The sequence below is a fragment of the Mustelus asterias genome, unplaced genomic scaffold (assembly GCF_964213995.1).
Source record: "Mustelus asterias unplaced genomic scaffold, sMusAst1.hap1.1 HAP1_SCAFFOLD_1177, whole genome shotgun sequence".
NCBI lineage: Eukaryota > Metazoa > Chordata > Chondrichthyes > Carcharhiniformes > Triakidae > Mustelus > Mustelus asterias.
The window spans coordinates 48,532-61,080 of NW_027591122.1; the positions used below are offsets into that span (position 1 = coordinate 48,532).

Below are 12,549 nucleotides of genomic sequence, written 5' to 3' on the forward strand. Positions count from 1 at the left end.
ACCCCCCCAGAATACACCCCCCAAGAATACACCCCCCCAGAATACACGCACCCCCAGAATACACACACCCCCAGAATACACATACCTCCAGAATACACACACCTCCAGAATACACATATCTCCAGAATACACACACCTCCAGAATACACACACCTCCAGAATACACACACCCCCAGAATGCACATCCCCAGAATACACAACCCCAGGCTTTGTTTATGGGAAGTCATGGCTGACGAATCCTTTGGAGAGTTTTTCGAAGCAGTAACTAAGAGGATGGATGAGGGTAGGGCGGTGGATGTTGTTTATATGGACTTTAGCAAGGCCTTTGACAAGGTTCCGCATTGCAGGCTAGTCTGGAAGGTTAGGCCGCATATGGGATGGAGGGAGAGTAAGCAAACTGGATTCAGAATTGGTTCGATGGTAGGAAGCAGAGGGCAATGGTCGATGGTTGTTCCTCAGACTGGAGGCCTGTGACTCGTGGTGTGCTTGAGGGGTCTGTGTTGGGACCCGTGTGATTCCTTGTCTATATCAGTGATTTGGATGCGAATGTACAAGGCATGGTCAGTAAGTTTGCAGATGCTGCGAAATTAGGAGGTATTGTTGAGAGTGAAGAAGGTTATCAAAAATAACAGGGGGATCTTGGGAAGTGGGCCAAGGATTGGCAAACGGATTTCAATACAGATAACTGTGAGGTCTTGTATTTTGGAAAGTCTAACCAGGTTAGGGCTTATACAGAGAATGGGAGGGCCCGGGAGAGTGTTGGGGAACAGAGGGACCGAGGAGTACAAGTACATAGTTCGTTGAAAGCAGCGGGACAGGTAGACAGAGTGGGGAAGAGGGTGTTTTGTGCCTTCATCAGTCAGGGATTTGAGTACAGGAGTACAGAGTGTTCAATTCTGGTCGCCACACTACCAGAATAGTCAGAAGCTTTTTCCCCCAGGGTGGAAGAGTCAGTTACTCGGGGGCACAGGTTTAAGGTGCGAGGGGCAAGGTTGAAAGGAGATGTACGAGGCAGATTTTTTACACAGAGGGTGGTGGGTGCCTGGAACTTGTTGCCAGGGGAGGGAGTGGAAGCGGATACGATAGTGAGTTTTAAGGGGCGTCTTGACAAATACATGAATAGGATGGGAATAGAGGGATATGGTCCCCGGAATGGTAGGGGGTTTTAGTTCAGTCGGGCAGCATGGTCAGTGCAGGCTTGGAGGGCCGAAGGGCCTGTTCCTGTGCTATAATTTTAATAGAACATAGAACATAGAACAGTACAGCACAGAACAGGCCCTTCGGCCCACAATGTTGTGCCGAGCTTTATCTGAAACCAAGATCAAGCTATCCCACTCCCTATCATCCTGGTGTGCTCCATGTGCCTATCCAATAACCGCTTAAATGATCCTAAAGTGTCTGACTCCACTATCACTGCAGGCAGTCCATTCCACACCCCAACCACTCTCTGCGTAAAGAACCTACCTCTGATATCCTTCCTATATCTCCCACCACGAACCCTATAGTTATGCCCCCTTGTAATAGCTCCATCCACCCGAGGAAATAGTCTTTGAACGTTCACTCTATCTATCCCCTTCATCATTTTATAAACCTCTATTAAGTCTCCCCTCAGCCTCCTCCGCTCCAGAGAGAACAGCCCTAGCTCCCTCAACCTTTCCTCATAAGACCTACCCTCCAAACCAGGCACCATCCTGGTAAATCTCCTCTGCACTCTTTCCAGCACTTCCACATCCTTCTTATAGTGAGGTGACTAGAACTGCACACAATATTCCAAATGTGGTCTCACCAAGGTCCTGTACAGTTGCAGCATAACCCCACGGCTCTTAAACTCCAACCCCCTGTTAATAAAAGCTAACACACTATAGGCCTTCTTCACAGCTCTATCCACTTGAGTGGCAACATTTCGAGATCTGTGGATATGGACCCCAAGATCTCTCTGTGTAAACTAAATCCCCCTCCCTCACTCCCTGTACACACACTGTGTAAACTAAATCCCCCTCCCTCACTCCCTGTACACACACTGTGTAAACTAAATCCCCTCCCTCACTCCCTGTACACACACTGTGTAAACTAAATCCCCCTCCCTCACTCCCTGTACACACACTGTGTAAACTAAATCCCCCTCCCTCACTCCCTGTACACACACTGTGTAAACTAAATCCCCCTCCCTCACTCCCTGTACACACACTGTGTAAACTAAATCCCCTCCCTCACTCCCTGTACACACACTGTGTAAACTAAATCCCCCTCCCTCACTCCCTGTACACACACTGTGTAAACTAAATCCCCCTCCCTCACTCCCTGTACACACACTGTGTAAACTAAATCCCCCTCCCTCACTCCCTGTACACACACTGTGTAAACTAAATCCCCCTCCCTCACTCCCTGTACACACACTGTGTAAACTAAATCCCCCTCCCTCACTCCCTGTACACACACTGTGTAAACTAAATCCCCCTCCCTCACTCCCTGTACACACACTGTGTAAACTAAATCCCCCTCCCTCACTCCCTGTACACACACTGTGTAAACTAAATCCCCGTCCCTCACTCCCTGTACACACACTGTGTAAACTAAATCCCCCTCCCTCACTCCCTGTACACACACTGTGTAAACTAAATCCCCCTCCCTCACTCCCTGTACACACACTGTGTAAACTAAATCCCCCTCCCTCAGTAAATCCTGTACTTGACGATTTGTCGTGTCTTGAGCAGAGCAGGAGCCGTTCCAAACTGTTCTATGTTCTAAACTGTGATTAAACCAGAAAGAATGTTTTCTCTGGAACATCTGTAAAATTGGTTGAGAGTCTGTTTGTTCCGGGTGTTTAACCTGGGTGTGCATTAGACCCATAGGGTAATACAGCAGGGCTCAAAGATCAAAGGCGTTTGATAAGGTCCCCCATGGTCGGCTTATGATGAAAGTGAGGAGGTGTGGGATAGAGGGAAAGTTGGCCGATTGGATAGGTAACTGGCTGTCTGATCGAAGACAGAGGGTGGTGGTGGATGGAAAAGTTTCGGATTGGAGGCAGGTTGCTAGCGGAGTGCCGCAGGGATCAATGCTTGGTCCTCTGCTCTTTGTGATTTTTATTAATGACTTAGAGGAGGGGGCTGAAGGGTGGATCAGTAAATTTGCTGATGACACCAAGATTGGTGGAGTAGTGGATGAGGTGGAGGGCTGTTGTAGGCTGCAAAGAGACATAGATAGGATGCAAAGCTGGGCTGAAAAATGGCAAATGGAGTTTAACCCTGATAAATGCGAGGTGATTCACTTTGGTAGGACTAATTTAAATGTGGATTACAGGGTCAAAGGTAGGGTTCTGAAGACTAGTTTACACAGTGTGTGTACAGGGAGTGAGGGAGGGGGATTTAGTTTACACAGTGTGTGTACAGGGAGTGAGGGAGGGGGATTTAGTTTACACAGTGTGTGTACAGGGAGTGAGGGAGGGGGATTTAGTTTACACAGTGTGTGTACAGGGAGTGAGGGAGGGGGATTTAGTTTACACAGTGTGTGTACAGGGAGTGAGGGAGGGGGATTTAGTTTACACAGTGTGTGTACAGGGAGTGAGGGAGGGGGATTTAGTTTACACAGTGTGTGTACAGGGAGTGAGGGACGGGGATTTAGTTTACACAGTGTGTGTACAGGGAGTGAGGGAGGGGGATTTAGTTTACACAGTGTGTGTACAGGGAGTGAGGGAGGGGGATTTAGTTTACACAGTGTGTGTACAGGGAGTGAGGGAGGGGGATTTAGTTTACACAGTGTGTGTACAGGGAGTGAGGGAGGGGGATTTAGTTTACACAGTGTGTGTACAGGGAGTGAGGGAGGGGGATTTAGTTTACACAGTGTGTGTACAGGGAGTGAGGGAGGGGGATTTAGTTTACACAGTGTGTGTACAGGGAGTGAGGGAGGGGGATTTAGTTTACACAGTGTGTGTACAGGGAGTGAGGGAGGGGGATTTAGTATACACAGTGTGTGTACAGGAAGTGAGGGAGGGGGATTTAGTTTACACAGTGTGTGTACAGGGAGTGAGGGAGGGGGATTTAGTTTACACAGTGTGTACAGGGAGTGAGGGAGGGGGATTTAGTTTACACAGTGTGTGTACAGGGAGTGAGGGAGGGGGATTTAGTTTACACAGTGTGTGTACAGGGAGTGAGGGAGGGGGATTTAGTTTACACAGTGTGTGTGTAGGGAGTGAGGGAGGGGGATTTAGTTTACACAGTGTGTGTACAGGGAGTGAGGGAGGGGGATTTAGTTTACACAGTGTGTGTACAGGGAGTGAGGGAGGGGGATTTAGTTTACACAGTGTGTGTACAGGGAGTGAGGGAGGGGGATTTAGTTTACACAGTGTGTGTACAGGGAGTGAGGGAGGGGGATTTAGTTTACACAGTGTGTGTACAGGGAGTGAGGGAGGGGGATTTAGTTTACACAGTGTGTGTACAGGGAGTGAGGGAGGGGGATTTAGTTTACACAGTGTGTGTACAGGGAGTGAGGGAGGGGGATTTAGTTTACACAGTGTGTGTACAGGGAGTGAGGGAGGGGGATTTAGTTTACACAGTGTGTGTACAGGGAGTGAGGGAGGGGGATTTAGTTTACACAGTGTGTGTACAGGGAGTGAGGGAGGGGGATTTAGTTTACACAGTGTGTGTACAGGGAGTGAGAGAGGGGGATTTAGTATACACAGTGTGTGTACAGGGAGTGAGGGAGGGGGATTTAGTTTACACAGTGTGTGTACAGGGAGTGAGAGAGGGGGATTTAGTATACACAGTGTGTGTACAGGGAGTGAGGGAGGGGGATTTAGTTTACACAGTGTGTACAGGGAGTGAGGGAGGGGGATTTAGTTTACACAGTGTGTGTACAGGGAGTGAGGGAGGGGGATTTAGTTTACACAGTGTGTGTACAGGGAGTGAGGGAGGGGGATTTAGTTTACACAGTGTGTGTGTACAGGGAGTGAGGGAGGGGGATTTAGTTTACACAGTGTGTGTGTACAGGGAGTGAGGGAGGGGGATTTAGTTTACACAGTGTGTGTACAGGGAGTGAGGGAGGGGGATTTAGTTTACACAGTGTTTGTCCAGGGAGTGAGGGAGGGGGATTTAGTTTACACAGTGTGTGTACAGGGAGTGAGGGAGGGGGATTTAGTTTACACAGTGTGTGTACAGGGAGTGAGGGAGGGGGATTTAGTATACACAGTGTGTGTACAGGGAGTGAGGGAGGGGGATTTAGTATACACAGTGTGTGTACAGGGAGTGAGGGAGGGGGATTTAGTTTACACAGTGTGTGTACAGGGAGTGAGGGAGGGGGATTTAGTATACACAGTGTGTGTACAGGGAGTGAGGGAGGGGGATTTAGTTTACACAGTGTGTGTACAGGGAGTGAGGGAGGGGGATTTAGTTTACACAGTGTGTGTACAGGGAGTGAGGGAGGGGTATTTAGTTTACACAGTGTGTGTACAGGGAGTGAGGGAGGGGGATTTAGTTTACACAGTGTGTGTACAGGGAGTGAGGGAGGGGGATTTAGTTTACACAGTGTGTGTACAGGGAGTGAGGGAGGGGGATTTAGTTTACACAGTGTGTGTACAGGGAGTGAGGGAGGGGGATTTAGTTTACACAGTGTGTGTACAGGGAGTGAGGGAGGGGGATTTAGTTTACACAGTGTGTGTACAGGGAGTGAGGGAGGGGGATTTAGCCCAGAGTTTGCACAGGGAGTGAGGGAATATGTTGCCAGTGTCTCAGTTTGGGTCCACCTACCTGTCTCGTAGTAATCGTACACTTTTATAGCTGCTGCTTGCAAATGTTCCACCTCAAAATCCTGAATAACCCGAATGGATAACTGCACCAAATGTTTGGATTCCATCTGCGGAGGGAGAGAGAGAGAAAAAGGCTCTCAGTCCTTCCGCAAATAGCACACATCCCTGGATCAGAAAACCTCAGCACAACCCACTGCCGAGATCTCTCCCCCAATCCCTCCGTCTCTGCACCCCTCGGTCTGTCTGTCTCACTCCATGTCCCTCGGTCTGTCTGTCTCACTCCGTCTCCCTCGGTCTGTCTGTCTCACTCTATCTCCCTCGGTCTGTCTGTCTCACTCTATCTCCCTCGGTCTGTCTGTCTCACTCCGTCTCCCTCGGTCTGTCTGTCTCACTCTATCTCCCTCGGTCTGTCTGTCTCACTCTATCACCCTCGGTCTGTCTGTCTCACTCTATCTCCCTCGGTCTGTCTGTCTCACTCTATCACCCTCAGTCTGTCTGTCTCACTCTGTCTCCCTCGGTCTGTCTGTCTCACTCTATCTCCCTCGGTCTGTCTGTCTCACTCTATCACCCTCGGTCTGTCTGTCTCACTCTATCACCCTCAGTCTGTCTGTCTCACTCTGTCTCCCTCGGTCTGTCTGTCTCACTCTGTCTCCCTCGGTCTGTCTGTCTCACTCTATCTCCCTCGGTCTGTCTGTCTCACTCTATCACCCTCAGTCTGTCTGTCTCACTCTGTCTCCCTCGGTCTGTCTGTCTCACTCTATCACCCTCAGTCTGTCTGTCTCACTCTGTCTCCCTCGGTCTGTCTGTCTCACTCTATCTCCTTCCGTTTGTCTCTGTCTCACTCTGTTGCTCTCTGCCTGTCTGTCTCTTTCTCTCTGTCTCACAGTTTCGCTCCCCGTCTGTCTGTCTCCCTGTCTCTGTCTCAGTCTATCCCCCCTCAGTCTGTCTGTCTGTCTCTCTCTCTCACTCTCTCCCCCCCCTCTCGGTCTCTCTGTCTCACTCTGTCGCTCTCCGTCTGTCTGTCTGTCTCTCTCTCTCTGTCTCACTCTATCCCCCTCGGTCTGTCTCTCTCCCCCTCTCCCGCTCTCTCTCTGTCTCCCTCTCTCACTGTCTCCCTCTCTCTCACTGTCTCTTTCTCTCGATGTCTCTCTCTCGCTCTCTCTTCCCTCTCTCTCTCTCGCTCTATCCCTTTCTCCCAACACTCACCGGTTCCAGATACAGGACCAAGTGTCCATCGTTGATTTCAGCTCGGCTGATATTGGCATGGCCCAGGCTCTGTAATGAAGGAGGGAATGAAGGAATATTAACAATGAGTGATGAATAATTGGGCGGGGTGACAGAGACAGAAAGTGCTGCAAATACTCCACAGGTCAGGCAGCTTCTACAGAGAGAGAAACAGAGTTAAAAGGCGCGATGGGTGTAAATTGGGAGAGGGGAGTGTGCAGCGGGGCCTGGGTGCACCAGTCGCTCCAGGTAAGCATGCAGGTGCAGCAGGCGGTAAAGGTGGCAAAGGGCATGTTGCCCTTCATTGCGAGCGGTTTCGAGTACAGGGATGTGTTGTCGCGATTATACAGGGCCTTGGTGAGGCCACACCTGGAGTATTGTGTGTAGTTTGGGTCTCCTTCTCTGAGGAAGGATGTTCTTGCTCTCGAGGGACCGCAGCGAAGGTTTACCAGGCTGATTCCGGAGATGGCGGGGACTGATGTGTGAGCAGAGATTGACGAGGTTAGGATTGTTTTTGCTGGAGTTCAGACGAATGAGGGGGGATCTCATAGAGACTTATTGTGGTGAACCACTGTAACACTGTCTGTATATGGGATATGCCTGGGCACGCCCCTGCTGCCTCAATCCAGGGCTCCGCCCTCCTCGGGGTATAAAGGTGGCTGCTCTCCGCCCCTTTTGCCTCAGTTCGGGTTAGCCATCGGTTTGGGAGTGCTTCTGTTCTTGTTAATAAAAGTCTGCTGTTTCGCAACAACGAGTCTTTGCGTGAATCGATGGTGCATCAATTTTATTCACAACATTTTTGAAATGGAGCAACTCCTGAAACCTGACAAATTGGACTTGGATCCGCAGGCAGTCGGCGCCTCGAACTCTTTTGATCACTGGCTGCACTGTTTTGAGATCTTCATCACCTCCTCCTCCTCCTCCACTGCGGCAGTCCCCAGAGGCCCGAGGTGCTACTTCTGTGGCCTGGAGAAGCACCCACAACGACGCTGCCTGGTGAAAAACGCGATCTGCTCTGGCGTAAGAAGGGCCATTACCTGAAAGTCTGCAGGGCAAAATCGGTCCCCAGGCCCAGCAGCGCCGCGTGCGATCCGCGGGAGCGACTGCCTTCGACGCCATCGATCGGGTGCGATCCGGGGGTGCCGCCATTTTGGATGCCAGCGGCCGTGTGCGACCCACAGAGGCCGCCATCTTGGACGCCATCAACCATGCGCGACCCACGGGAGCCGCCATCTTAGGTGACGTCAGCCGAGTCATGGGGGCCGCCATTTTGGGAACCGTCCACCGCATCGCCTAATCCAACAGTGGCCTCGGTCACGTTGGACCAGTCCAGGCCTCACCAACTCGCCTGGTCGATGATGGACATCAAGGTAAACGGCCACATTACTAACTGCTTATTTGACAGTGGGAGTATGGAGAGTTTTATCCACCCTAACACGGTGAGGCGCTACGCACTGCCAGTACTGCCAATGCAGCAATCAATCTCTATGGCTTCGACGTCCCAGTCAGTGAATGTCCTCGGGTACTGTGTAGCAACTCTGACTGTACGGGGCTTGGTGTACAACAAGTGCAGGCTCCTCGTGCTGCCACAGCTCTGCGCTGCCGTACTACTGGGGCTAGATTTCCTGTGTCACCTTGGGAGCATCACTATGGTGTATAATGGGCCTTTTCCCCCAATCTCCGTCCAAAATCCACAGCTAACAGACCAGCCACCGCGCACCACCTGTGGTCTCTCGACCCTCAAAGTCGCCCCTCCCTCGCTCTTTGAACACCTCACCCCCGACTGCAAGCCCATTGCCACCAAAAGCAAACGGTACAGCGCTGGCGATAGAGCGTTCATCAAGTCCGAGGTGCGACGCCTCCTGGGGGTGGGGATCATTGAGGCCAGTACCAGTCCCTGGAGAGCCCAAGTGGTGGTTGTTAAGACTGGGGAGAAACTTCGCATGGTCATTGACTACAGTCAGACCATTAACCGCTACACGCAGCTGGACGCGTACCCCCTTCCCCGCATCTCTGACATGGTTAATCAGATTGCACAATATCGGGTGTTCTCCACCATTGATATGAAGTCTGCATACCACCAGCTCCCTATCCGCCCGGAAGACCGCCAATACACCGCCTTCGAGGCAGATGGCCGCCTCTACCACTTCCTTCGGGTCCCCTTCGGCGTCACCAATGGGGTCTCGGTTTTCCAGCGTGAGATGGACCGAATGGTGGACAAGAACGGGTTGCGGGCCGCCTTCCCGTACCTGGATAACGTCACCATCTGTGGCCACGATCAGCAGGACCACGACGCCAACCTCCAAAAATTCCTCCACACGGCGGCACTCCTCAACCTGACCTACAATAAGGAGAAGTGCGTATTCCACACGCGCCGCCTCGCCATCCTTGGTTGTGTTGTGGAGAACGGGATCATCGGCCCCGACCCCGAGCGTCCCCTCCTGAAACTTCCCCTCCCCACCACCCTCAAAGCGCTGAGGAGATGCCTGGGCTTCTTCTCATACTGCGCCCAGTGGGTCCCCAATTATGCGGACAAAGCCCGTCCGCTCATCAAATCCACCTCTTTTCCCCTAGCGGCGGAGGGCCGACTGGCCTTTGACCGCATCAAAGCGGATATCGCGAAGGCCACGATGCACGCCGTAGACGAATCCACCCCATTCCAGGTGGAGAGCGATGCGTCTGATTTTGCCCCAGCCGCCACTCTTAACCAGGCGGGCAGACCCGTGGCCTTCTTCACGCGCACCCCCCAGGGCCCTGAAACTCAACACTCCTCTGTCGAAAAAGAGGCACAAGCCATCGTGGAGGCTGTGCGGCACTGGTACCACTACCTAGCTGGCAAACGGTTCACCCTGCTCACGGACAAACGGTCCGTTGCCTTTATGTTCAGTAACGCGCAGCGGGGCAAAATCAAGAACGATAAGATTTTGAGGTGGAGGATCGAGCTCTCCACCTACATTTACGACATTTTATACCGGCCTGGGAAGCTCAATGAGCCCCCAGACGCCCTGTCCCGGGGGACCTGTGCCAGTGCGAACCTAGACCGGTTACAGACCCTCCACGATGACCTCTGCCACCCGGGGGTTACCAGGTTCTTCCATTTCATCAAGGCCCGGAACCTGCCCTATTCCATCACGGAAGTCAGGTCTGTAACCAGGCACTGCCAAGTCTGCGCAGAGTGCAAGCTGCACTTCTACCGGCCAGACAGAGCGCACCTCATCAAAGCCACCCGCCCTTTCAAACGCCTGAGCGTTGACTTCAAAGGTCCCCTCCCCTCCTCTGACCGCAACGTATACTTCCTCAACATCATTGATGAGTATTCGCGGTTCCCCTTTGCTATTCCCTGCCCGGATATGACCTCGGCCACGGTCGTCAGGGCCCTGCACAGCCTCTTCACCCTGTTTGGTTTCCCCAGCTATATTCATAGCGACCGGGGTTCCTCTTTTATGAGTGACGAGCTGCACCAGTACCTACTCTCCAAAGGCATAGGCTTGAGTAGGACCACCAGCTACAACCCCAGGGGGAACGGACAGGTGCAGAGGGAGAATGCAACAGTCTGGAAAGCAGTTTTATTAGCTCTCCGGTCTAAGGGTCTTCCAGTCTCCCGCTGGCAAGAGGTCCTCCCTGATGCGCTACACTCAATTAGGTCACGACTGTGCACGGCTACCAACGCCACCCCTCATGAACGGATGTTTGTTTTCCCCAGGAAGTCCTCCTCGGGGACCTCACTACCGTCGTGGCTGACGTCCCCAGGCCCTGTCCTGCTCCGGAAGCATGTGCGGACCCATAAGTCCGACCCCCTGGTCGAAACAGTCCGGCTCCTCCACGCCAACCCCCAATACGCCGATGTGGCGTATCACGACGGGCGGGAGGACACGGTCTCCATTCGCGATCTGGCCCCCACAGGTACTACGTCCCGTGGCCCCTCACCCCCAGCTCCCAACGTTGTCCATGATGCACCAGAGTCGCAGCACGCTTATTTAGCCCCCGTGTACGGCACGCCTGAGCCCCAGGAGCAGCCTCCACACACCCGGCAGTCTGAAGGCGCTACGGACGGCTTCACCGGTTATGGACTGGCGTCTGACCCATCACCGCGGACTCCTGAACCGGCACCACGTCTGACACTGCGGCAGTCGCAGCGGCAGATCAAGCCCCCGGAGAGACTGAACTTGTAACTCTGTGACTGTCGTTCCACCACCTCGCCCCCTCCGAACTCTTTTTTAAACAGGGGGTGAATGTGGTGAACCACTGTAATACTGTCTGTATATGGGATATGCCTGGGCACGCCCCTGCTGTAATACTGTCTGTATCTGGGATATGCCTGGGCACGCCCCTGCTGTAATACTGTCTGTATCTGGGATATGCCTGGGCACGCCCCTGCTGTAATACTGTCTGTATATGGGATATGCCTGGGCACGCCCCTGCTGTAATACTGTCTGTATATGGGATATGCCTGGGTACGCCCCTGCTGCCTCAATCCGGGGCTCTGCCCTCCTCGGGGTATAAAGGTGGCTGCTCTCTGCCCCTTTTGCCTCAGTTCGGATTAGCCATCGGTTTGGGAGCGCTTCTGTTCTTGTTAATAAAACCCTGTTGTTTCACAACCTCTAGTCTTTGCGTGAATCAATGGTGCATCATTTATAAAATTCTATCAGGGCTGGACAGGGTAGATGCAGGGAGGATGTTCCTGATGGTGGGGGAGTCCAGAACCAGGGGGGGTCACAGTCTGAGTAGACCATTTAGGACGGAGGTGCGGAGACATTTCTTCACCCGGAGAGAGGTGAACCTGTGGAATTCATCACCACAGGGAGTGGTTGATGCCAAAACTTTGAATGTATTCAAGAGGGGGCTGGATATAGCACTTGGGGGCGAATAGGATCAAAGGTTAGAGTCATAGAGGTTTACAACATGGAAACAGGCCCTTCGGCCCAACTTGTCCATGCTGCCCTTACTTTTTTAACCCCTAAGCTAATCCCAATTGCCCACATTGGCCCATCTCCCTCTATACCCATCGTACCCATGTAACTGTCTAAACGCTTTTTAAAAGATAAAATTGTATCCGCCTCTACTACTGCCTCTGGCAGCTCGTTCCAGACACTCACCACCCTCTGTGTGAAATAATTGCCCCTCTGGACACTTTTGTATCTCTCCCCTCTCACCTTAAACCTACGCCCTCTAGTTTTAGACTCCCCTACCTTTGGGAAAAGATGGTGACTACCTAGCTGATCTATGCCCCTCATTATTTTATAGACCTCTATAAGATCACCCCTCAGTCTCCTACGCTCCAATTGATCAAGATCCCGTTGCAATTGGAGATAACTTTCTTCACTGTCCACTCTGCCACCAATCTTGGTGTCATCTGCAAACTTACTAACCATGCCTCCTATATTCTCATCCAAATCATTCATATGAATGACAAATAACAGTGGACCCAGCACTGATCCCTGAGGCACACCGCTGGTCACAGGCCTCCAGTTTGAAAAACAACTCTCTACCAATTTTGTATCCATTTAGATACCTCACCCTGGATCCCATGAGATTTAACTTTATGCAACAACCTACAATGCGGTACCTTCTCAAAGGTATGTTAT

The 12,549-nt window shown here is 52.1% G+C and overlaps 1 protein-coding gene across 1 annotated transcript in view; it reads right to left on the reverse strand.

Moving 5' to 3' along the window:
• The window catches only part of LOC144487982 (alpha-2-macroglobulin-like), a 65,817-nt gene that overhangs the window by 12,479 nt on the left and 40,789 nt on the right, over positions 1-12,549 (reverse strand). Inside the window, exons 11-12 of the mRNA XM_078206013.1 lie at positions 6,947-7,015; positions 5,742-5,847 (exon numbers count right to left, since the gene is read on the reverse strand). Of these exons, the coding sequence (XP_078062139.1) occupies positions 5,742-5,847; positions 6,947-7,015 (175 nt within the window). The remainder of the gene's footprint in view (positions 1-5,741; positions 5,848-6,946; positions 7,016-12,549) is intronic.